At 38.1% G+C, this 27,203-nt stretch overlaps 1 protein-coding gene across 3 annotated transcripts in view; it reads left to right on the forward strand.

The window, feature by feature from the left end:
- Positions 1-27,203, forward strand: part of PDE8A (phosphodiesterase 8A) — a 275,867-nt gene that overhangs the window by 190,064 nt on the left and 58,600 nt on the right. For all 3 annotated transcript variants that reach the window (XM_007479228.3, XM_016424524.2, XM_007479229.3), the window contains exons 5-11: positions 1,409-1,463; positions 8,360-8,448; positions 12,997-13,075; positions 15,993-16,130; positions 21,700-21,788; positions 26,267-26,318; positions 26,421-26,463. In XM_007479228.3, coding sequence (XP_007479290.1) covers positions 1,409-1,463; positions 8,360-8,448; positions 12,997-13,075; positions 15,993-16,130; positions 21,700-21,788; positions 26,267-26,318; positions 26,421-26,463 — 545 coding nt within the window. The remainder of the gene's footprint in view (positions 1-1,408; positions 1,464-8,359; positions 8,449-12,996; positions 13,076-15,992; positions 16,131-21,699; positions 21,789-26,266; positions 26,319-26,420; positions 26,464-27,203) is intronic.

Here is a 27,203-nt window from a genome sequence, read left to right on the forward strand (position 1 = left end):
CTTCTCTGCCTCATTGACTGAAACACTTTCATAGCCACGTTTCAGGTCTGTAGGTCTTGTGGAAGTGTGGGTGGGTTGGGTTGTTTGTTTCTGAGTGAATTGGAGAATGAGGTGAATTTCAGAGCAGCATGGCCTTGGGGTGTGTGTGTGTAATATGGTGTGTGTGTGTGTGTGTGTGTGTGTGTGTGTGTGTGTGTGTGTGTGTGAGAGAGAGAGAGAGAGAGAGAGAGAGAGAGAGAGAGAGAGAGAGAGAGAGTGTGTGTGTTTCTGTTTGAGAAGATAAAACCTCGAATATTATGTGCCTGATACTTAAAATGTTTTCCAGAATTAAAAAAAAATTGGAATTTGTTTGCCAGATCAGAACCACATAAGGTTATCATCCAAAAGTGTATTCTTTAACAACTTTAATGTTTCCAAGGGATGCAGAAGGGGAAAAAAAGAGAGACCTAAATGAGGAAATCAATACTTAAAAATTGAGGGTCCTCGTGCCTTTCAAACAGTAATGCATCTTAAGCTGAGAAATACTTTTGTACTGAATCCCACTGTCTTCTGCTCTAGCTAGAAAAATGTCAAAGTGAGAGAGATGTCAGGTTTGTCTAGTGTTTGTTTAGCCTTGAATGATATTTCTCTTATCCCTTTAGCTGCTCCTACTTTCTTCCCTTCACTTGCTAAGCTTGGCTTCCTCCTACTAGAGCTCTCATTTTTAAGAGAAGCCAAGACCATTGTGAAGCTTCTTTTCTCAGAAGGCAAAATTGAATCAACAAAGACTTATTAGTCACCTACTAGATGCCCAGCTAATCCTATACTAGACAATTGGATGAATAGAAAAGATATAAAGAACATGGTCTGGTCCCTGCCCTTATAGGAGCTTCCAGTCTGATGGGGGACACACATTGGGGGGCAAGGAGAGGAAGCAATAATAGGTAAGAAAAAGTATTCGTGTCCTTCCATCATAAAAATGTGGGGATAGGTTAAAAAGAAAAATATGTGATTGAACATTTAAGTAAATATTATATAGCTTTTTGATTTTTAGAAATAGAACTGTGCTTCTTATCATTAGGATGCTGTTTTTTAGCTAAATAATTTTTAATAATAGTGACTGAATAGAAAAACAAAGGGAGAATGTTCAAGTTAAGATATTTGCAGTATGTTTGTAGTGAAACTGGCTAATATAATTTTTATGTTTTGAAGCATCATTATGTGCTGTAAAAAAATGTTGAAAGAAAAGAACTCCAAAAAAATTTTAAGGCTTTAAAATACAAATTGAGAGGCAGGATGGTCTTGTTTAATTCTGATTCCTCTAGACATCACTCTTCTCTTATTAGAAAGAGTAGCATTATTTAAGATTATAAGTAGATATGAAAGATAACTAATACTAGTATCTTATCTTTGTCATTTTCTTTTAAAGGGGGGACCGTGAAGAAACATCTATTATGCCCCTCATTGCTGCTGGTTTTACAAGGGTATGTAAAGGCATCTTTCTCACTGAAGTTATAATATCATAAGAAGAAATTGCATAAATAACTTTTATTATAAACTCCCTAACAGTGTCAACAAGTACAAATCACAAGTGAACAAAATAAAGACTAGGGTTCTAAATACAGATAGACATAAAGCAAAATATATTTGTATGTGTATCCTTTTTTTTTAAGAAAAATATGTAAAGTTTAACAAAACAATAGAAATATCTACACATTTTCTCCGGGTCCCTTTGCAATCGCTTTTCCTTTTATGCACGTACAAATCTCTGTGGACAGTTTTAAAAATACATAATTGTAGGCAGGGTGGTAGATATTTGTTTGATTCAGCCTCCTTCATTTTGTATCAACTCATAGAAAATACTACACATTTCTTTCTGTTTTTCAGATATTAAGTTTTTCTCAAACCTCTGTAATACTATCCTTCCATACTTTGTCCAAACAGTCCCACAAAGGTTGAACAAAGAGGTTGTTTCCATTTTTTCCCACTTAGAAATAAAGGCACCACAAATATGTTTCTACAGATGGATCTTTAAAAAAAAACCCTTAGGATAAAGTAGTAGTTATGAGATTATTTGGTCAAAAAGTAAGATCCATTTGATGCCACCAACTGCATGTCTCCACAGAGGTTTCCAAAAAAAATTAGCCCAAGGTCTGGCTCCCTCAAAAGGTAATGGGATGCCTATTTTGCATCAACATTAAATTACTGTTTCTTTTTTTTTTTTTTTTGCAAATTGGGTGGATATAAATTGGCACCTTGAAGTTAATTTTATTTTCATATCTCTGATTAATTATTAGAGGTTGGATATTAGGTAAGGTAGTGGGTTGAGAACTAGACTTGGAGTTAGTTAGGAAGAAATGAGTTCTGATCCTGCCCCAGACATTCATTTAGTGTTATTGTGAGGCTCAAATGAAGTATCATATCTAAAGTGCTTTGCAAACCTTAAAACACTATATAAATGCTAGCTGTTGCTGCTGCTGCTACACCACAACTAGGTGGTCCAGTAGATAAGGGCACTGGGCTTAGAATGAGGAAGACTCATCATTCTGAGTTCAAACCTTGTTTGCCTCAGTTACCTCCTCTGTAAAATGAGCTAGAGAAGGCAATGGCAAACCACTGCAGTATCTTTTTTTAAAAACCCCTTACCTTCTTTCTTGTAACCAATATTAAATATTGGTTCCAAGGCAAAAGAATGGTAAAAGCAAGACAATTAGGGTTAAGTAACTTGGCCAGGGTAACACAGCTAGGAAGTGTATGAGTCTAGATTTGAACCCAGGATATCCTGTCTCCAAGCCTGGCTCTCCATCCACTGAGCCACCTACCCATCCCACTACTCTAGTATCTTTAAGAAAACCCCATATGGGGTTACAAAGAGAAAGGTAAGATGGAACAACTCAAACAACAAAACTACTACTGCTGCTTAGTTGTGAGAAATCTTTCTAGTGGATTAAGTAGTCAAGGAAGGTTTTGGATGTTAATGACCTTAAAGAATCCTGCTCCTGATGAGGATTTAAAATGGGTTTTAGCAAATGGTTTATGTTTTCTTTTAAAATTCCCCTAAAGTAATTACTGTAAATGTATCTGAGTATGATGAAAACCTTCCTTAATGGGATACTTTAATTAAATATTATTGTGTGGAGTGCTTTGTTGTACTTATTACTTTTGTGAATATAGGACTTAAGACCAATCCAATTTAATGATATAGTAATAGTCCAGGTAACTAATCCTTACCCAGTCCTTTTCCCTCAAGAGTCTGACACTAAAAATTACAAGCCAGATGTCCCGGTAAGCAGGCACACCCCAGAGAGCCAAAGATCTGAGTTAAAGTCTTCAGACAAAAGAAAAGAGCTTCAGAAGTTGTTGAAAGGGACTCTGGGTGTTTTAGTCATGGATCATGAAGTCTGCTGTGCAAGGGTAGGAACTTCCAATCTACAGCTCATCAAGCCTTAGCAAGTACAGTAAATCTGTGTAATGGAGGTTAGAGTTAGACTAACCCAAAGATAAAAATCTGCTTCATCCAGAAGTTTGCAAACATTGAAGCCTCATTGCCTTTTACCTCTGTAGATTTAATCCTGGTGGGAGCTAAGGGTGGGGATTGGGGGGGTGGCAGAGAGTGGGGTGCAAAGAGATTCAGCCTGGAGTGAATCTTGGTTTATTTGACTCTAAGATTTTCAGAGACAATTTGAGCTCTACAGTTTCGTCCCTAGTTACTTTAGCTCAGCAGCTCTTAACTTTGTTTCTTTTTTAAAGTATTTTAATATTAATGTTTGTATAACTTTCAATGTAATTGGTTCCCATTATAAGCCTTTTATTTTATTCATTTAAGAACATTATTCTGAGAAGGGCTCCATAGACTTTATCAGACCAAAGAAATCCATGATAGCTAACAACGGTTAATATTATGCGGTCCTTTATTATTTTCCAAAGAACTTTACATATGTTATCTCATTTGATTATAACACTAAAAAGATTAAGAACCTAGAGATGAGAGATCCCTGGTTCAAATCTGAACTTAGTCATTTCCTAGCTATGTGACCCTGGGCAAATCAGTTAACCCCAATTGCCTAGCCCCTACCACTCTTCTGTCTTGGAACCAATACAAGATGGAATGTAAGGATAAAAAAAAAAAAGGTAAAGAACCTCTAACAAATGCTTTTATGATAAAGCTTTAACAAATGCTTCCTGATGTGCCAATATTCTTCAAAACAGCTGCTTCTGGCCTATATTTTTAAACCACCTTTATTTTGTAAATACCCATCATTTCTCATGGCCTTTTAAGGTTTCTGCTTTCAACCTGTGGGTTTGGGGAAAATATTTTCTTTTTCCCTCTAGGCTTATTTTGCTCAGCTAAGGTCATTTGAGTTAATTTTAACTTCATTATCTTTATAAGAACTTTTTCAAAGGCTCTTGACATACAGTATGATCTGGGTTACCTGTGACTGATAACTGGCTGCGTTTCTTAAAGCATATGAACTAAGAGAACCACCAAAACAACTCTAAACACCTGCAGGAGTGTTCTGGAGTAAGAGTTTAGAGCCCAGGCTTGCACGGTGTCCTTGCTCTGAATGGCTTTTGTTGACCTGAATTCAGTCCAACAGGAATTCCAGTGAACCAGAGTAATCCATTCCCTAATCATGTAGATTTGATTCTTCTAGGGAGTTTTCTACTGGGATCTCTTTTCTATGTCTGCCTGAGGGAAAGTCTCCCATACAGACAGCACAAGATGCTTTTCAAATGGCCATTATCATTCTTCACAAAGTTTCTATAATAGCAACAATAATATTAACTATAAACATAAACATAGCACTCACTATAAGCTTTGCTCATAAGTGTCACAGTGGATAGAGTGTGGTATCTGAAGTCAGAGAAATCTGAGTTCAAAACCAACCTCAGACACTTGCTAGCTGTGTGGCTCTGGACAAGTCACTTGCCTCTGTTGACTTCAGTTTCCTGATCTGTAAAATGAGCTGGAGATGAAAATGGCAAACCATCCCAGTATCTTTGCCAAGAAAACCTCAAATATGGTCATGAAGAGTCAGACATGGCTAAAACAATTGAACAACAAAATAAGCTTTGCAAAGCTCTTAACATATGTCATCTCCTTAGAACTCATAATACTTTCCTTTGAGGAAGGCACAAAAGGTATAATTAATCCCATTTTATAGATGAGGAAACTAAGGCTCAAAGAAGTTAAGTAACTTGTCCTTATTCATCTAGCTTGTGTGTGTGTGTGCATGCATGCATGTGTTAGAGGTGGAATTTGAATTTGAACATTCAACACCAACAGGCAGCCAATCAGTAAACAGGCATTTCTGATGCCTGTGGTATGTGCCAAGAATTGTGCTAGGTTCTGGAGATACAAAGACAAAAAATGATATCATTCTTGCCCTCAAGGAGTTTATTAGAGAAGACAGTAGAGAGAAGATGTACACCTGAAAATCTATGCAAAAATATAAAAAATAAATGCAAAGTAATTTGTATAAGGTAGTTAGGGGCAGGGACAAGATCAGGAAAGATCTCCTGGAGTAGGTGGTGGTACTTGAGCAGAGTTCTGAAGGAAGCTAGGCAGGGGTGTTTTGGTAAATGTTTAACTCTCTACTCTCTGAAAAGCACCACACACTTTTATGTTTAATTTGTATTATTAACAGCCCCTCCCACCTTCTCAAGACTACACAATCCACAAAACAATACACTGAGCCCTAATTTGTAGTGGCTGACTGATTTCTGAGGTACAAATGCTCACTTTAGAAATTTAACAATCAACTTCAGGAGATAGCTCCAGTATACCCCTGAAGTGGGCTGTTGGAAGGGGAGAGGTGAGAAATGAGTGTGCTCCAGGCATGGGAAGCAGCTAGTGTAAAGGACAACCACCTTGATGCTCTCAGAGTCTAAGGCAGAAGTATCATCACTTAGGTATCAAAGCATAGAGAAAAAACCCATCTATATACAGAGGATAAAGAAATGCATGACTTCATACAAAACTGTTTAGAACCATTTCTAATTCTGTGTGCGTGAGAGAGAGAGAGAGAGAGAGAAGGAGGGACAGACAGACAGAGAGACAGAGGAGCACACATGCATCAGTCTTCACAAGTCTAAGACATCATGGCTTGGTGAGAAAGCCAATAGATTGTATGGATGGCCATGTCTTTGATCATGAAAACACATGTTCTTCTTCCTTTGTGCAGTTCCCTCCCTGAGAGCAGTCCTGGGCAGAGGGGATGCAGTGTCTATGGAGACAGCTCATTTCAGCAAGGAAGGAGCAGAATTTTGCTCTTCTCAATTGGGCCCCCTTTTGGAGTCAGAACTCTTTTGTCCATTCCCCATTACTGGGGAGACTTGTACAGTCACCCTCTTATCTGAAGCACAGAGGTCTCCCCTGCCTTTTGATGACAAGTCAGCTCTGCTTTTGCATGTAGGTTGGCTGAATTGTCTAGCTACTCTCAGACCATCTCTTTGAGCCAAGCACTGGGCAATGAATGGGTTCCTCAACCACATCAGTATGAAGTTGGCCACACAGTCAGCATTGACTGTCACATGAGACATTAGGCAGAAGTGGCTAACCACCTGCTCGTCATCACTGTTTTGGCAACTGATGAATTTTTACTATTCTTGTAATAGCTCTTCCTGTCTTTATACTTCACAATTAATTTAAAGGCACGGGTGTCCATGCTGCCTACTGCTGGTGTATTTCAAATATGGGGCTTTTGATGGCTTTGGGGATATTCAGGAGAGACATTTAGGTAGGAGCAAATGGAGAGTAGAAGAGAACATGGAATGAGATGGAAAATAGCACAGATGAATGCTTACTATGTGGAAAGCGGTGCTAAATGATGAGAAAACAAATAGGTGAGACTGTACCCTCTCTCAAGGAGCTCACATTTTTAACCAGAAGGGAGAGCATATAAAGAAGGGTTTAGTTCATGGCAGATGGAAAGGCCAATTGGTACTTGGGTTTTGGCAAGGAGAATAACAGGACAGATGGCAAGGCCCAAAGGACCTTGGGTAATAGTGGCAGAACAGATGGTCTACCAAGATGATAGTGGATCCAAGGATGAGAGGAGGAGGAAGAGTAATAATAGTAGTAGTAGTGGTGGTGGTAGTAATAGTAGTAGTAGTAATAGTTGTAGTAGTAGTAGTAGTAATAGTAGTAGAGGTAGTAGTAGTAGTAGTAGTAGTAGTAGTAGTAGTAATAGTAGTAGAGATAGTAGTAGTAGTAGTATAGTAGTAGTAATAGTAGTAGTAGCTGACACACGTTTTAAGATTTTCTAAGTTCTTTACAAATATTATCTCATTCGATCCTCACAATAACACTGGAAATAGATATTATTACTACTATTATTATTGCTTTCTTTTTACAGGTAAGGAAACTGAGACAAACAGAGGTTAAGGGACTTGCCCAGGGTTTATAGCTAATAAGTGATTGAGGCTAGATTTGAACTCAGGTCTTCCTGACTCCAAATAGAGTTGGACCTATGAGTTAATTACCTGTCCATTCAATCAATGTGGCCAAACCAAAAAAAATGTACCCCAAAGACAAGGTTTAATAAATGTTGTCCAGTATATTTTTATAATCTTACCAAATGCTCCAAATGGGATAAAAAGAGTGACTACAAAGAATGCAGTGACTTCCAAGATGACTTTGTGAAACAGTTTAATGGACATTTTTCAAGGGTTAAGACTTACTGGGAACTTAGTGAATTGTTTTGGTCTCCCTAAAATATTTGTGCCCAAGAAATGTTATGGCTAAAAGCAAATTAACATCCTTAGCAAGGAATGAGATTTATTTTCCTCCCATGAAAAATAATAAGTGGACTGTTTAAATGAGGATTTAGTGAAGTAAGCCAAAGTCTATACTATGAAATGCAACCTTTGGGGAAATTCAAGCACATTGCAACTTACTAATGGACATGAGGTATATGGTTTTTAACATTTTTATTTAAGGAAGGCAAAGGATTGTCTTTCAATAAAGAATTAACCTTGACAATAAAACGTAAACAGGAGCTTAAATAATTAATTATAAGGTATTTTTTCTACTCAAGATTTCAGTCTTTTGTAATAATATAAACACAGCATGAACTTCTTTGACCATGAGGATACTGATAAGGCTTCTAAAGATATTCAGACTTAGAATTACTGATTTTTTTACTAAGAAATTTAAGACTTGGAACTTTCTTTTGAAAAATGTTTTTTCTCCACCATTCTTGCTGAATATAATGAAACACCTTGGAGCTTTTTGCCAGAAGCTTTTTAGCAAGCTTTCTAACTTCTAGCTCTGTCCAAAGAGATGTATTAGGAAGACTTAATTCCTTTTGGTTAAGATACTGTAATTATTTACAGAAACACATTAAAACTAAAGTGATTCCTGCCTTTCTGTTTATAGAGATACATAGAGAACTCCAATATCATGGCCTGTTACAATGAACTAATTCAGCTGGAATTTGGCGAGGTGCGATCTCAACTTAAACTAAGGTAATTCTGTCACTTTGAATAAGCATGTCAGGGTAGAATGATGCAGTGAGGGTGACTTTGTAGCTATAATTGACTCATTATTTGTGGAACTGGAGAGTAATAAATGCCTGGCCATCCAAATTGCCTCTGCCAACTTTTGCTGCCTGTATAGAATAGCCAGGGCATTCTCACTAGATGGTCCGGCCAAAATAACCATTAGGTGGACACCTAAGTGATTGTATGCTTAAAGAGTAGCTATAAATGCTTCGATGACAGCCTGGGGCAACCTAAGATTGGTCATGAACCTGCTGCTACTTGAGAACAGCAATAATCATAACTCACATTCTCATATGACTTAATTTTAAAAAGCTCTTTCCTTGCAGGGTCCTGGGAGGTTGGTAAGACTTAATATGCCCAGTTTACAGATTAGCAAACTCAAGTTTAGCAACTGGCTAGGCTAACACAATTAGTTACTGTCACTACTGAGAGTCAAATACAGGTCTCTTGATGCAAAATTCAATATTCTTTCAATGTTTCCTCCAATCCAACACTTTTTCACTATGTTTTAGATGACCGGGTACTTAAGAGAGTATTTTTTAAGAGAGTGTCTGACTGAAGTCAGTTGGCAGGAATCAGCAATCCACAGAATTCAATTAAATAAACTTAGGGATGTACTTCATAGATCCAATTCAGTTCATTTATATGAGCATGCTACTAGTAGCCATGCTCTGGTTGCCATGTTAAATTGGGCTTTGGCCATAACCCCCCAGGCAGAGTTTCTCCTTTCCTGCTGGGTCCAAGAGGACCACTGATAACATATAACACAAAGGATCATAGACCCCAAACTGGAAATGAATTTGAAGGTTGTCTCATCTAACCTCCTCATCATACAAATGTGGAAGCTGAGATTCAGTGAGATTAACGTTATTTGTTCAAGATAGTAAGTGGCAAAAGCAGGATTAAAATCCAAGTTCCCTGAGTCTAAAACCAAAATTCTTTCCCCTGCACCATAGTGCTTCTAATCAATGCTGTTAAGTAGCTTGAGGAAACAGTTAAATTTACAGCAGATGATTTCTATTTGATTTAAAGGCAAAAATTAGACCTCTAAACCATTGATGGTCCTACAGGTCCAAGCCCTTTGATGGAATTATCCCTTAGGCATGTAGAAATATGAAGCCATGTCATTTAACAGCATTGATCAGGGAATGAGACTCAAGAGGGCAAGATTACAGTTTCAATCACCATATAATCCAGTTAACCCAGCAAAAAGGAAACTCTGTTTCCTGGCCACAGGCTGCCCTATGAGCCCCAGACAATCACCTCATCAATGCATGCCAGTAGGATTCTGCCAGTAGAGAGTAGATGGCTCAGGAAACCCATCAACACTCCTGGAAAAACAATCCAGAACCTGCATCCTCAGTTGTCACTGCAAAAAATAAAGTTAAAAATATATAGTAATTGGTCTACTGGCTGAGAGGCTTTAATTTAATACCACCAATATGAGATGGTTGGCAGAGCTTCTCTATCCTTGAAGGGGAAGGGAAGGGAATAAGCATTTATATAGTGCCTTCTATCTGCCAGGGACTATGCTAAGTCTTTTTTCACATTTGATCCACACAAAAATCCTGTAAGGTGTGTCCTATTATAACCCCATTTTACAAATGAGGAAACTGAGGCAAATAGGTTAAGTGACCTCAGAGTCTGGTCATTGAGGATCTCTTGCCACAGATTAGAATAATACGTGTGTGGGTCCTGGCTCCAATCCAATCTAACAGGAATTTCTTGAGTACCTGTTCTTCTTGGCTCTACCCCCTCAAGCGAGGTCCATTATCAAGAATAAAATTGTGACCTTTATTTCTCTTTCTATTCCAGCACTAACCTCCAAGTTCAATCATAGGATAGATCCATAGACTATTTCCAGTTGCTAAATACTTTAAAAAGAATATATTGGGGCAGCTAGGTGGTTCAGTGGATAGAGAGTCCTGGTTTCAAATCTGATCTCAGATACTTCCTAACTATGTGACCTTGAGCAAGTCCCTTAACCCCAGTTGCCTGATCTTCTGCCTTGGAACCTTTACTTTACCTCAATTCTAAGTTGGAAGGTAAAGGTTTAAAAAAATAAAAGAATAATTGTGACTTCTCTCATTTCTTTAACTGTTCTGTCACTAAACCTCCAGGTTCAATCAGAAGATAGATCCATATAGTCTTTCTGGTTGTTAAAGAGTAAAAAAATGAATATAATGGACTACATTTGGAAGAAAGTAAAAATTAGTCTACAGCCAAGCTTTATCAAAACTTAGGTTAATTATTTGAGGGTGAAAAAAAAACAAATGCAAAACTTTCTCATGTAGACTATTAGAGCTGGAAGAGAGAATGTCTTGCTCAACTTTGTCACTTTAGAGATTAGAAATTAAGGGCCTGGAGTGGTTAGTTCTTCACCCCCCCCCCAAAATCAATCAATTAATAAATACTCTTTAAGTACTTACTATTTGCCAAATACTATGCTAGGAATTCGGGAATTCAAGGAGAGCCAGAAACAGAGACAGAGAGAGAGCAAGAGAGAGGGAGAGACAGAGAATTCCTATTCTTCAAGAGCTTACATGCTAATGGAAGAGATAGCAAGTACCTATAAAAATATATAGAAAGTTAATACATACTAATATATATGAAATAGTTAAGTACAAAGTAGTTTGGGAGGAAATGCTTTAGCAGTTGGGGGGATCAGAAAAGGAATCATATAGATGATGCCTGAGCTGGATCTTGGGAAGAGAGGGACTCTATAAAGCACTTAGGAAGAAATGCTTTACAGGCATGGAGGAACAGCCATGGTAGATGGAGTTTAGTGTGTGAAAAATAGAGAGAAAGCCAATTTCTCTGGATCACAGAATGCATGAGCAGCAGGAATGACCAATGAACTTGGCACGCTAGGTTGGGATCAGGTTAGGGCTTTCAAAGCTAAATATAGAAGTTTGTATTTTATCCTAGAAGCATTAGGAAGCCACTGGAGTTTGTCAAATAGAGGAGTCACATGGTCAAATCACTGTTTAAGGATCATTACTTTGTAAGCAGTACATAGGATAGACTGGATGGGTGAGAGACTTGAGGCAGGAAGATCAGTGAGGAGATTGATACAATCAGTAATGTAAGTATTGAAAGACTGAAATAAGATGGTAGCAGAGTGATTGGAGACTAGGGATTGGACATGAGAGAAGCTAAAGGGTAGAAATGGCCAGATTTGGCAACTGATTAAAAGCATAAGGTAAGAGAAAGTGGTGAGAGATGGGGAGGGCAGGGGTGGTGTCTTTGAAAGAAATAGGGAAATTTGAAAGATTGGAGGGTTTAAGGGAAGAAATAAGGAGTTTGGTTTTAGATAGACTGAGTTTAAGGTGCCTCTGAGATGTCTAGTTTGAATTATCCAATCGGCAGTTGGTGATATGGGATTGAAACTCAGAATGTGACTGGCGCTGGATATACAGGGTTTCCCCCAAATTTTAATGCAGTTTTAATTTATTTAAACCTATTTAAAACTGCACTAAGCCTCTATGTAGCTCTGGGCATCATCTGCTAAGAGATAATAGTTAAATCTATGGGATATGATGAGATTATCGAGAGAGAGCAAAAGGAAAAGAAAAGGACCTAGGATAGAATCTTAGGGAAACATCTACTGTTTTAAGGGATGCAATGTGGAACTGCGCCAATAAGAAAAAGAAAAAAAAACTGAGGAAGAGTGTTCAGACAGATATGAGAGGAACCGGGAGATGGTCAAGTCATGAAGACATAGAAAAGAAAGAGGATCCAAAGAGAATCAACTGGAGTAAATGTAGCAGATAGGTCAAAAACAACAACAACAAAAGGGTGGGGGGATAGAAAGACCACCAGATCTGGCGATTGAGAGATAAGCAAGAATATGCAAGGACAAGAAGTTTTCCATTCTCTATTTCTCTCCCTGTGAATGGGAAATATGAAATCAGAATGAATTTTGAATGAAAAAAATCAGCATTTATAGAATTATTAGTATCCTAGGGTTGGAAGGGACTCCAAAGGTCTTCTATTTTAATTTCACACCCAATTCATAAATCGCCTCCTACTCTACTCCTAATAGAGGCTTGCCTTTATCAGTTAAAGAAAAAAAATTAACTATTTGTTCTTTCTGTCTTAAGTTTTAAAAGTCATATTTAGAGTCCATAATTTTATTCATTTAGAACCCAAAGGGACTTGAAGATATTATTGAGCCCCTAATATAATTGTTTCCTTTTACAGATGAAGAAGCTAAGACCAGAGAGGTTAAATACTTTGTCTAAGAACACACAGCTAATTATCCTTGTTAATGCATTGACCTCTTCTAAATGACAGGGCTGGGACCAGTTGCAGTGAACCTGAGTCTTTTAAAGGAGCATTGCAAATGAAAGTTGTGGGAGGTATAAAGAGGTGTTTTTAATAATCAGAACTTTTTAGTGCCCCTCAAAGACTTCTTTTTTAAAGCTCATAAAAGCAGTCCTGTTGATTTCCACTTAAAAACACTGTGCAGCTACATCTTTTCTAATAAGTTCTTGTTTTTTACCCACAAAGGGCTTGCAATTCAATATTTACAGCATTAGAGAAAAGTCAAGAAGCCATTGAAATTAAAAGTGAAGATCACATCATCCAGGTTTGTGACAAACTTTTTTCTAAAGGTTAGAAATTTACATTTTTGGTTTAGAGCAAATGATGCTAATTTTTCCTTTTTCTTTGTGAAGGGGAATGAGAGGGCTAGTTGTTATTTTGCTTTGGATATTTCAGAAGTTGAAAACCTATGCAATTATTATTATTAATCTCTAAGATCCAGGAAATAAGAAAGTTATATCAGATAAAATATTTCATTTAAATCAAATATCATTTCTATAAAGAGGTCTAGTAGATCTTTTAATGGCAACTTTGGGAGCTACCAAATTCTCTGAAGATATTTTGCTCTCTTTAAAAAAATAAATTTAATCATCTCATTTGTAGCTCTGAATATGTCCTGGAAACAAGCCCTGTAATTTGCCTACATATGCATGTGTTTATATATCTGTGTACTATACATATATGTACTATAAATGGACATACTATATGTATACTATAGTATATGTGTTATATGTGTATATGTGTGTGCTATATAACACTATATACATTATGTGTGTGCTGTATAATATGTGTATATTACATATACTATATATTGTGTGTATTATATATGTGTGCTGTATCTGTTATATGTATGTACTATATATGTATCATATATATGTAATCGCATTTAAGTAGTATTTTTGTTTATAAGTAAAAAGTACCTTACATATGGAATGTCATTCAATCCTTATTACACTGCAAAGATATCAGTGATAGAAGCATTATCATCTATGGTTTACAGGGGAGGCAATGAGGTGCTGAGAGCTTTAAGTGCTTCATCTAGGAAGTGCAATGGATAGAGCATCAGACCTGGAGTCCAGAAGACTCATTTCCCCTTACAGCTTTGTATATCTATTCTAATCACTTCTTGTTTTCTTTTTTAAACCCTTACTTACCTTCTGTCTTAGTATCAGTTCTAAGAGAAAAAAAATTGGAGTTAGGTGGCTTGCCCAGAGAGACATAGCTAGGAAGAGTCTCAATTCAAATTTGAACCCAGGTCCTCCCAATTCCAAGCCTGGCACTCTATCCACTATCTAGCTACCTCACAGGTCTTGCTTTGAAATCCAGTCTCAGACACTTACTAGCTGTGTGATCCTGGGCAAATCACTTAATCCTGTTGGCCTCAGTTTCCTCATCCATAAAAATGAGCTGGAGAAGGAAATGGCAAACCATTCCAGAATCTTTACCAAGAAAATCCCAAATGGAGTCCTGAAGAGTTGGACGTGACTGAGAATGAACAATAACTAATGTTATACAGTTATAAGTGCACTGGAATCTGAGTATAAGTCTTCTGACCCCATATCTGAGCTACATCCCTTTCTATCCCATCATGTTACCAAATCATACTTTTTTTCAGTCAGTTTATGAGCAACTCCAAGTCTCAAAACACTCTGAAAAATTAAAACTAATTTTGAGAGAGAGAAAGAGAAAGAGACAGACAGACAGACAGACAGACAGACAGACAGACAGACAGAGAGACAGAGAGCAAACTGCTCTGGAGAAGTGTACCCCTCCTTTAAGGACTCCCTTCTTTGCTTCTTGGCCGAAGTTCATTCCCCTCAAATATCTTGTTAGAGCAAGATTTGTGACCTTTTTCCTTGGATAGTGCTGCTATCATAATAATTCTGTGTCCAAAGCTTTGATTTAGAGCATGGTCCTCTTTTAACATGCTTCTCAGCCCTCGTGTCCTCCTTTACTGTCCTTGCCGGACAGGTTAGTTGGGTCAGTGAGTCAGCACATGAGGTTTCTGTCCTTGGAATATTTCACTATAGCAGGAATCTTTAACCAAGAGTGCATGAACGTGTTTAAAAATTTTTTTTGATAGCCCTATTTCAATATAATTGGTTTTCTTTGTAATTTTTATATGTTTTATTTCATATGCTTAAAAACATTACTCTGAGAAGGGCTGTTTAGGCTTTCTCAGACCTTGAAAAGGATACATGACACACACAAAAAGTTAATGAAATGCAGAAAGAAAAATGTTTCTGGTCTCCTCTTTAAAGCTCAGGACCAATTTGAAAAGTTTTAAGAAGATTCAGTTGAGTCCAAAATTCTGAGTCACCTCTAAGAATGGTAGGGGATGGAGCAGCTAGGTGGCTCAATGGATAGAGCACCAGGCCTAGAGTCAGAAGGACCTGGCTTTAAATCTGACCTCCAACACTGCCTAGCTGTGTGACCTTAGGCAAGTCACTTAACCCCAATTAACTAGCCTTCACCACTCTTTTGTCTTGGAGCAGATATTTAGTATTGATTCTAAAACAGAAGGTAAGGGTTTGGAAAAAAGTGGTAGGGATGAGAGAACTAGAATTCTGTTATCCCCATAAAGTTCCCTATTCTTCCCCCACCTCACTCCATCTCTTCCATAAGTAGTGACCACCCCCTCTCCCGTACCCATAAAGCCAGTGCCCTGGACTTATATAAGTCTTCCATAAATACTTTTAGGTCATCGTGTTGTTGTAGACAATATACATTCCCCATTTTGCCACCCTACTGTCATAGTGTTCTGTTTGACTGATCTCACCTGTCCTCCAGTTTGAAGATTTATACCATCAGGAAATCATATTGCAACAGACTTTGTATTTCCTATCTTCCCTTTGTTCCTCCATTTCAAAAATGGAAGAACTGGGGAACAGACAGATAAGGGGCTGGAGTTTTGCAAGCTCCAAAGTTCAGAGAAACTGAGAATTGAAGTCCCCTGGAAGCCCCAATATGGAACTTTTCTCTAGGTGGAGCTTTATTCCCCCTTCTGGTTTTGTCCTCAGTCTCTTTGAGGAATGTGATGATACGTATGGCCTTTGAATTTGGACAAATAAAATGCCTTGGCAAAGAAGGCAGTGGTCAAGGACAGACTCTCAAGTTCTGACTTCAGGAACTTTGCCTTCTTTTTCAGCATAATTTTGACAAGTTTCTCTTTCTTTTGGCAGTATGTAAATCCAGCATTTGAAACAGCGATGGGCTATCAAACAGGTGAACTTCTAGGGAAGGAGTTAACAGAAGTGCCTCTAAATGAAAAAAAAGCTGATTTCTTGGATACTATTAATTCATGCATAAAGATAGGAAAGGTAAGTCTTATACACTCTTCCATCACCTCCCACCTCAGGGCTCAATAGGCACCTACTCTATATAGACTAATCTGGGTCTATATGTCCAACTCTAAGCTCTCCAGTGAACAGCTCCAGTCCTGAATTGCCAGTGGTCTATTAGACACTTCTGTTGGAATGTCTCAGTGGCATCTCAAAATCAAAAAGTCAAAAGCAGAAAACAGCATCTTCCCGACATCTTCCCACTTTCCTTATTTGTGACTCATGATTCTTCTCTCCCCGTCCCCCACTTTCCCAGGCAAAACTCAATAAGCCCATTGCCTGCCTGCCTTCCTTCAAGAAGCTTAGTCTATACATAAGACATGTATATTAACAACTCTACTACAAAGCTGTATGTGTTGGGGCTCTGAGATACACACAATATTGTGACAGTTCAGAGAAGGAAGACCTTGCTTGTGGTAGAATTAGGGAAGGCTTTTGGAATGGAGGAACAAAATGAGCATTTATAATAAGCATCTACTATGCGTCAGACACTGTGCTAAATTGTTTTTTACACATATTATCTCGCTTGATCCTCACAACCCTGGGAGTTTGATGATCCACATTTTATAGTTGAAGAAACTGAAATACACAGAGGTAATGTGACCTGCCCAGAGTCACACAACTAATTAGTGTCTGAGGTCACATTTGAACCCAAGTCTTCCTGTAGAAGAGTTTGCATTTAAACTGGACCTTAAAAGGTAGCTAGGATTTCAATGAGAAAAGAGCCTCTCATAGTTGAGGAAGCTTTATAAGCAAAAGCAAGCTTCCAGGTTTCTCCAACTTGTTCCCTCTCTTCAGACATCAAGCAACTAATAGATGTCTACTGATTAACTTGTTCCAACTATAATTCTTCAGTTTACTGATTAAACCTTTCCTTTAACAGTGCTGCAGATTTTTATAGCCTGACCTGCAAAACTACCTTGCTTTAAAGGGATAAGGCACATTTTCCATGGAAAAGTGAACCATTTTCAGGCCGCAACTAACAATCTAAAAACAGAGATGTCCCATCATTTCTCCATCTGTATCTCAACTAGCAATTATCTCTTCCTGCTTGACTACTTCAGTGGGTCTGTGATCTCCCTGATGTAGTTATCCCCTCCCTCAACACAGGTTACAACTCCCTTCCCATTCCTTCTCCCATGCTTTCATCCCATGTGATTCTTCTCCAGGTTTTCCCTTAAATCCTCCAGAAAGACTTTGTTCAGCATATTGAGACTTTTTCTCCAGATGTTTTTACATATTGTGAATAGTAAGACAGTGTTTAAAATTGGCTATCTCGTATTCCTTCTCCCCATGACACGATCATCCTTCTTTTTTTAGACCCTTGCTTACTATCTTAGATTCAATATTGTGTATCGGTTCCAAGACAGAAGAGTGGCAAAGTCTAAGCAATGGGGAATAAGTGATTTGCCCAGGATAACACAGCTAGGAAGTGTCTGAGATTAGATCTGAACCCACAGCCTCCCATCTCTAAGCCTGGCTCTCAATCCTCTGAGCCACCTCATTGGCCTCTATGACCACCCTTCTTACTTTTCTGTTCAAATATTTCCTCAACAGTATTCCCTATTTCACTTCTGTCACATAGGTCATGGTTGTAAATGTACTGATGACCATCTGTGTACACTGTGAATCTTTCCAAAACTTTTTGGATCTCCTGTATCTTTAAACCTTTGGAGGCAGTTCTGTTCCAAGTTTTGTAATTGCATAATATCACCAGAAGAATGTTTGTATTTATTAAAAACAAACAAAGTACAATGGGTGATTTGGGACTCAAGTTGTACCTTGGGACCCTTGAAAACATGTTATAGTTTTCCAAATGCAATCTAGCTCACTCTGTTCTCCTGGTTCAATTCTGGACCCAACTAACTCCCTCCCAACTTTCCATTTGTGATCACTGGTGCCCATCATCATCATCATCATCATCATCATCATCATCATCATCATCATCCTTGTCTTCATTATAATAGCTAACACTTAAATGCATTTGAAGGTTTGCAAAGTACTTTATCTATATCATCTCATTTGATCCTCCCTGCCCTGGGAGGAAGGTGCTATTGTTATCCTTTCACAGATGAGGAAACTAAGTCTGAAAGAGGTAACCAGTATCACTTAGCCAGTAAGTGCCCGAGTCAGAATTCTTGCTCAATTCCTTCTGACTCCAAGTACAACACTCTCTCCACTGAGCCACCTCCCTGGCTTCTAGTGGCAAAGTGTAGGTGGGACAAGAAGCATCTACTTTCATTTTCATAATGACATCAATAATGAATGTTAAGGCTAATCAGTCTACTTGCCAATGAAAGTTACCCAAATGGCAATCACTTACACTTATATTCATCGAATGCTTTATGTTTTACAAGTGCTTTTCTCCAGAGCCACCCACCCTATGACGACCTGCATTTCTCAGGAAGGACAGAAATGAGATCATTTAACTTTTTTAACCAAAAAAAAAAAAGCTTTTGGCAAGGGATAAAAACCATTTTCATCATTTCTTGACTCATTTTCTCCCCTGAAGTCCTGCTCTATAGGGCCTGGCTGTGACCTTGGTTTCTTGAAATGTGTATTAGCTGAGCACGAGCTTGCCAGAACCTGCAAATAGAGTCTTCGTCTACCCATGGACAGACTGGGGGGTGCCTGTCATTTACTGGCCTGCCGGGCCAAGTTCAGAGAGGCTTATCATCAGGAAAGTTAGTCACCAACTGATGAATTTTTTAAGATCATAGCCACTGATGAAGTGGCATAAATACAAGTATCTTGGGTTCACTATTAGTGGAAGGAATACACATTGTCTCCCCACCTTCCCATGACCCATGAAACCACAGATCCTTGGAAGTATTTGAAGCAAGAAGTTGACTCATTGATTCTAAAGTGCGAAGACATTTGAAGCTGAAGGGACAGAAAACCTTGTTTTTCTTTTCCATTTTATGAATAACCAGGAAAAAGGAGAGAACCAAGTTAGAGAAAAAGGAAGCAAGTCCCTACTATGTGCCATGCACTGTGCTAAATGCTTTTGCAAATATTATCTCATTTCATCCTCAGAACAATCCTTTGAGGGAAGTCCTATTATTCTCCCCATTTTAATTGTCCAGAGTTCCACAGCTAGTAAGTTCTGAAGCCAATTTTGAATTCAGGACTTCCTGACTCCAGGACCAGCACTGTCTACTGCATGTCCTAGCTGCATGTGGACTCACATATTGAAAAAGGCTGGAAAAGTCTTATTGTGGGACCAGGATCTGAGGTACCATAATGAGGTGTCTTATTGATCAGGGGAGTGACATATGCAAACAGGTGCATTATGGGGATGCATGACAGATGGATTCAAGAGGAGAGAGACAGGAAGCAGGGAGGTTGATTGCAAGGCTTTTGCAATAACCCAGAAGATAAGTGATTAAAGCTTGAATTGGGAGAGTAGGTGGAATAAGAGAGGCAGATTTGAGAGTCACAGAGGTAGAATTAACAGGATTTGGCATTTGATTAGATATGGAGGATGTGAGAAGGGGAAGAGACTAGTATAACTTTAAATTTATAAACCTAGGCATCATTGTCTTCTAATCTCATCACATATCCCCTAGAATAAAATTCTTGTCTTCCATATTTCTATACCTGTAACAACCATCCTTCTAGTCACAGAAGTTCAAACCTTTCTGGTCATTTTGAATCTTTATTTTCTCCACCTCCTATATCTAGTCACTAAGAGCTATCTTTCTATACTTCCTTACTATTCTTCTCGTATATGTCCCTTCCTTTCTTCCCTCCATTGCCACTAGTTTGTTTTCATTGATCAGGTTTCTGCTTCCTTAACCAGTTTTAGTCACCCCCTTTACTATAAACCCAGGCACGTTGTTTTTCAGTCATTTCAGGCATGTCTGACTCATCATGACTCCATTTGGGGTCTTCTTGGCAAAGGTATGGGAGTGGTTTGCCATTTCCTTCTCCAGATCATTTTACAGATGAGAAAAATGAGGCCAATATGGTTAAGTGACTTGCCCAGGATCACATATTAGCTAGTGTCTGAATCCAAATTTGAACCCAGATCTATAGGATCATAAATTAGTTCTTGAAGAAACTTCAGAGGTCATCTAATATAATTGCTTCATTTTATGGATGAAGAAACAGAAAATTTATAGCAACTTATCCAAGGTCATGCTGGTAACAGAGCCAGGATTTGAGTCCAGGCCCTTTGATTTCCCATCTACTCCTCTTCCTATGCTGCCTCCCTGTTCTACATTGACCTCAGTTCCTGCCCTGGCAAATTTATTGATAGACCCTAAACTAAATACTTTTCTTAGCAGGATCAGGATCACATCCTATGTTCTAACTGCTGGAGCTCTAATTTACTTGGTTGTGTCCCTGGATGGATGAGTCCTTACCTGCTCTCTGGTCTCCTGAAAACTGCCTTATTTGAACCATCTGTGCTTCTGATCTCTTGCCTACATTTGACTTAGAATACCAACCTACTCTAATTCTTGCTCACTCCTCCTAGAACCCAGATGACTACTCTGCTCCCTGTTTCCAGCACCCCATTGGAATATCCTTGTCTGTAACTTCTCTTTCTGATATGCCAGAAGGGCAGAAGTTCTCCCATCTTCTAAAGGTCCCTTGGATCTTTCAGGCACATTTGATCTAAATGGTCTCCAGTCTTTGTCTTTGAACCGGCTATCCCCCAGACATTCCACATCTTGGTTCCTTCAAGCTCAACTTAAAAGCTACCTTCTGAATAAAGACTTTCCTAATCCTGTCTCCCTCTCAACTGCTAGTACACTCCATCCCCCAATTATTTTGTATATATTATTTATATACTTACACATGTACATGTTTTTATATAATATAATCTCCTTGAGGAAGAGATTTTTCTCCCTTTTATCTTTCTACCCCATGCTTAGCTCAGTGTGGGGCATATAGCAGGTGCTGAATGCAGATGAGTCTCCTTTTAGTCTCCAGGATCAGAGGGTCATCATTTTAAAGTAAGGAAGATCCTTGGAGGTCATAATATCATAGGTCATAGATGAAGGAACATCAGAAGTCATGTAGTCCAATCTCCCAATTGACATCAGAAGAAATTGGAGTTCAGTGATTAAGCCATAGTCAATCAAATAGTTAGTGACAAACTTGGGCTTGGAATCCAATCCAATTTGGGCTTGAGTCTTCGAACTCTAAATCTCACACTCCTTCCCTTATACTGCTGTTCTTCCAGTCTGAGGACTTCAAAGATAGGGGCAGAGGCCATCACTCCTGGATCCCTGAGGCAGACTGGGGCAATGATGTCCTAAGGGTTGGTATTTCTGTGGAGGACCCTGCTGTACTTAGTATATAGTGAGTCCATCTAGCCAGCAAAGGGTCCTGCTTTGGGCCAGTGGTCCCAGGAGGCTTGCAGAACAACGACCTTTGTCAATAACCCAGCCAAGAAGGAAAACACTGTGTCTGGGGTTTAGATCACATTTTATCCTTAAGTGTCTTAGTAGTGTTAAATGAATTGGAACACAAACTAGGAAATGTTCTGAGGTTTCTGTTTTGAATACAAAATTTAATGATGCTTGAACTCCATTTATAGGAGTGGCAAGGAATTTATTATGCCAAAAAGAAAAATGGGGATAATATACAACAAAATGTGAAGATAATACCTGTCATCGGACAGGGAGGGTGAGTAGAAAGAAATCCAGTGTTTCAGTCAACAGATGATACTTTTGTGTTGCTTCAAAACTGACCTTAAATTATGTCTATTTGAGTAAGTTAAAAAATCTTAGCAAGGTCATAGGCCACCTAGAAAATGAATTTGGCACCTCCTGAGCATCTTCATGACAATGATTCGGATTTTTTAAATGGCAACTTTTAAAAGTGTAACTGTTTTCAGAGGATACAAGGAAGACCACCTTTCTCTCTAGAATGATTTTTTTTTCCTGTCAACTATACAAAATCATCCCCATCCCCCATTTTCTTTTATACAAGAAAGAATGAATGCCACTTCCTGTAAGCCCTTTTTTTCTATTTATATTGCTAAATTAAGTTTCAATAATCACACACACACAAATATTCCAATCAAGTCAACAAATATTTATTAAGCATTTACTATATGCCAGGCACTGTGCTAAGCACTGGCACACTTTGGCTACAAGGCTAAGGACACAATGTTCAGTTTACAAAAGGCATTGCCAGTAAACAGATAAATGCTGAAGAAAATGTAGTATTCTGCAGAGTCTAGACCTTAACTCCGAATTACTATTCTTGCTATAAAGCAAGAAAAGCAACACTTTCAACTTACTATTTAATAGTAAATTGATATTACATTTATTCACATGTGAGAAAATTCAAACTATTTTGTTTTCAACCTTATTTTCCCTAGTGCTTGGCACATAATAGTTGTTTGATAAATTTTCACTGAATGGATCGAATGAATGAGATGATGACTCCTACAAGACATCCCTTGTAAACTGTGTGAATCCTAGCATTCTCCAGCATGACACGTGGTGGTACTCAGCTCTTAGTTCTGAAAATCTCCTGAGTATTTCTAAGGAGTAACAGAGTTGGATTGCCTATTGTTTTAAAAAATACTGTTAATTCTTTTAGAATCAGATATATCCTTTTGAAGTTTTTGGTTAATAGTAATATACTATGGCAATTTTCATTCTGTCCAAATTTAATCTTAGAATTCACTATGAGACCCCATTTTCCAGCTCTGTCCCATTATCATTGGTTTGTACCCTCACAAGCCAGAGTTTCTATAGGGAAATGACTTCTTTGATCATATTATGAGGGCAGGAAAGTACCTGTTGGTTGGGTAGGCATAGTCTGATTGGTATGTGATTCTGATCAGGATAGAGAGCTATCTATATAGGTAACCCATTTGCCAGATAACTACCTGCTATACCACCTACCTGAAGAATTGTGACCACAGCTCAAGTCCTGAAGGAGATAATTGTTAAAGAAGTCCACGAGCTGGGGCAGAAAGTGACCGAGAAATGAAAAGAGGAGTTTTTGCATGGGCTTCTCCAAAAGAAAAAGAACCCATGATCCTTACAAAGCTACTCATTATCATTACCAGAATCACAAGCAGAAACATCTGGGCCATAAATTGAAAAGGAAGAGAATGTGGGCTTGAGCACTCCATAAACTATGCCAGTCAAATCCATCTGTGACTACATTGTAGATTTCACCTACTTCTAATAAACTGTCAAAAATGAAGATACAGTATTCCTTAAAGTTCAACAAATTGTAGATCTAGTAAATTCCATTTGGGTTGGAAATTCAAACTGTATCAAACACATCCTTTCATATATTTTTTTAATGTTTTTCCCTCTCTTTTTATGTTTTTTTTTATTTTATGTTTTCCCTCTCCTCAGTAAAAAGAAAATAATGATTGTAACCCATCTTTTGATGGGTATGGTGTTGCACACACCTGTAATCAATCTCTGATACTGGGAGAGACTGAGGTTGGATTGATTGCATTCAGAAGTTCTAAGCTACAGGAGAGCTAAAAATTTGGTGTCCACACTAAGTCTGACACTAAGATGGAGAACTCTTAGAGCAGATGGCCAACAGACAGCCTAAGGAAGAGACCACACTTTCAGTCCAGGAGAAATAGGGTGACTCAAACTCTCAAAATAATAAATTAAGATAATACATTAATGAAGCTAGATAGAAAACTAGGATTCTTACTTCTACCAATGGATGCAATTTTTTAGAATGATTAATAAAAATAAATTAATAAAAATGATTATTGTTTGACCTTAAGTGACCATCTATCTCCCTCACCATGATTTCTAAAAATCTTATTGAAGGAAGATTTAATATCATACTATGTAGAGATTTTTTTAATCCTTATCTTCTGTCTTTGAATCAGTCCTAAGTATTGGTTCTATAGCAGAAGAATGTCAAGGGCTAGGGGTATGGAGTTAAGTGATTTGCCCAGAGTCACATATCTAGGAAATATCTGAGGTCAAATTTGAACCTAGGACCTCCCTCTCAATCCATTAAGCCACCTAGCTACCCCCTACCATGTACAGTTTTAGATAATCATTCCACATTTCCTAGAGTCAATCAAAGGCAGAAATGTAAGTGGATAATACTGCCTATGTATTAAACTGGATTACAAAGTAAGCTACACTGATACCTTCCTGGGAAGTTTCTTTCAAATACTGTAGAATAGAGAATAACCTCCTGGATCTGAGCTAGGACTGAACACCTGCAGTGAGGAGGGAGTTTCCATTTGATGCCTCCTTTGCCTTCTCCTGTGTCAGATTCCTCCAATCCCTGCATCATGTGAAGGGTCTACGTTCCCTCAGAAGGGCTAGTGCCAGATATTTAAAAAAAACAAAACAAAACATGAGAATGAGCAGAGAGGTTTCTTTCAATTTTAGCAAATATCACTTTTCATAAAACTGTGAACGTAATAAAAATATAGCCTCAGAGGAAGCAAAAATTGATGCCAGTGGGAGCTCAAAAAATGGCACCCTAATATTAGGCAGGGTTCTTTGGGATGAAAGTCGTGCTTCAATTCCCCCACTTCTTTTATCTAAAAATGATTGAATTCTATATCCCCTAGATACTGCAAATCACAAAGTCCCTAAGACACAAGAACTTTTTTTGTTTTCCCAAAATATTGGTGGTCTGTTGTGCTCTCAATTTTTTTAACTTCTCATAATCTGTCAAAAACAAAGATATTGGATTCGTTAAAGTTCAGCAGATTGTAAATCTACTTGTAACCAAAATCAAAAACATGTTCTAGTTGAATAAATACATTTATCATCTTTGCATGAATAAACTGTACTATTTCAGGGCATTGAGAATTAGTTTATGAGTAAACTAGGATATGTGCAAAACAATTTCCCCTGGGTTCAAAATGTCCAGAAATTGGACATCTCTTAAATTTGTGGGAAACCCCTTCTTTCCCATTCTGTGCCTAAAAAGAAAAATGCTTTTTAAAAGCTTGACAGAGGGGGCAGCTGGGTAGCTCAGTGGATTGATAGCCAGGCCTAGAGATGGGAGGTACTGGGTTCAAATCTGATCTCAGACACTTCCTAGCTGTGCGACCCTGGGCAAGTCACTTAACCCCTATTGCCTAGCCCTTTCCATTCTTCTATCTTGAAACCAATATACACAGTACTGATTCTAAGACAGAAGGTAGGGTTTTATTTTAAAAAATAAATAAAAAGCTTCTCAGAGGGGCAGCTAGATACTTCAGTGTATTGAGAATCAAGCCTAGAGTGGGGAGGTCTTGGGTTTAAACCTGACCACAGACATTTTTCCTAGTTGTGTGACCCTGGGCAAGTCACTTGACCCCCATTGCCTAGCCCTTACTGTTCTTCTGCCTTAAAACCAAATCACAGTATTGATGATAAGATGGAAGGTAAGGGTTTAAAAAGACAAAACAAAACAAAACAAAAAACGCTTCTCAGCCAGTTGTCATGCTTCCTATAGGAATGAGAAAAGAAAAAAAATTAGGAAACTTTAGAAAGCGGTTTGAAAATCACTGCATAAACTATTTTTCTGGAGTTCACAAAATAGTCGAGAGAATCCAACTGCTCCAGAGCTAAGTTAAGCTGATGTTGTTGGGTCACGAGAGCACGTCTGGCTAAGTGAGGGAGAATTTGACATGAAGCTTCAGTGTTTCCAAAGTGGATTTCTAATCAAACTTTTTATTTAGGAACAGTCCCACTGTACTAGGCACCACCACGCTGGTTAAGTTCCCCAGGAGGTGACCATAATTGTGATGAACATGAAACAAGCAACCTAAGGGACAAATTGCTGCTTTCTGTTTCCAGTCAAAGCACTGTCCCTCCTGTTCTCAGCCTCAGAATTCTGGTGATAGGTTTTGCTTCATTGTCTGACCCAATGACGTAGTTACTGAGCATAAGATTCATTCCTTTGTAGGAAAGAATTTGTTTTCTTTGAAGAGTTACTCATCTTTCTAAAGAAACACAAATGGATGTTCCCAGACCCCCTGCTCCTTTATCAATGGCCTTGGATAGAAACCAGAAAAGTAAATATCCTGCCTTGAGCATTTTGTGTACCAGTTAATACCTTTGACTGTTTTTGTTGTCCTCATAAAGGAAAACCAGACTGAGTTAATCAGCATGAAGAATCAGGAAGAAAATAATGCTTTTTTTTTTTTTTGCTTACAGAAAGATTAGACACTATGTGTCCATTAGTAGACTGTGCAATGACATCAATAAGGTCAGTAAAAAGAGAGCGATTACCTGATATCAATTCTAGCAAAAACAATACAAATGAGAAATTAAGAAATGTGAACTAACGTTTCCAAGTATTCATTTGTAGGTAGAAAAAACGTGTGAACGTGTTCAGGCTGAATCTCAAACAGGTAAGATGTCCCTTTTTCCTTCTTCTGTTATTTCTACCCAAGTTTCTGTGTCTCATCAGTGTGGAGAGGGATGTGATTATAGCCAAAGAACTTCATCTCACTCAGAGTCATTTTCCTCATCAGTTAAATGGAGTTAATGATATGGTAAGGGTCAAACAAGAAAATGTATGCAAAATATTCTGCCAACCTTACAATGGTACATAGATGGGAACTATTATTACCAATAATCACACTCTCCAAGGATGTAGGTTACAATCCATCCATGACTATGGGGCTCACCAGTATGTTGAGGGGACCTACCACTAGGTCTCTTGGGAAAGTTAAGATGCCAACAGGGCATGGGAGCTATGCCTGATACCCCCAGATGATGAACCTCTTTCTTTTTCTGGTCATTCAATTCTCTGATTACTTTGTCATTGCTTATTTTCTTATGCAGTTTCTAAGTGTTTTTAATTTAGGCAGAAAAAAATTTAAAAGACCACTTTACACTGAAGGGATTTCATAATGTCCTGAAGGAAAAATAACAAAGGAATTTTTCTATACCCATCTGAACTGTTTACTTTGAAACTTTACAGAACTTTGAAACTTTACAGAACCCCAACTAAACATAAATTTGCTGACTCTTGTACTATTTTGAGATTAAGGTTTTCTCCTATATTGGATTCTGGTTTAAGATTTTCTCCTATATTTGATCCCAGTTTAAGAAACATTTACATTGGGGGAAATGATCCAGAGTTCAA

The sequence above is a fragment of the Monodelphis domestica genome, chromosome 1 (assembly GCF_027887165.1).
Source record: "Monodelphis domestica isolate mMonDom1 chromosome 1, mMonDom1.pri, whole genome shotgun sequence".
Lineage (NCBI taxonomy): Eukaryota > Metazoa > Chordata > Mammalia > Didelphimorphia > Didelphidae > Monodelphis > Monodelphis domestica.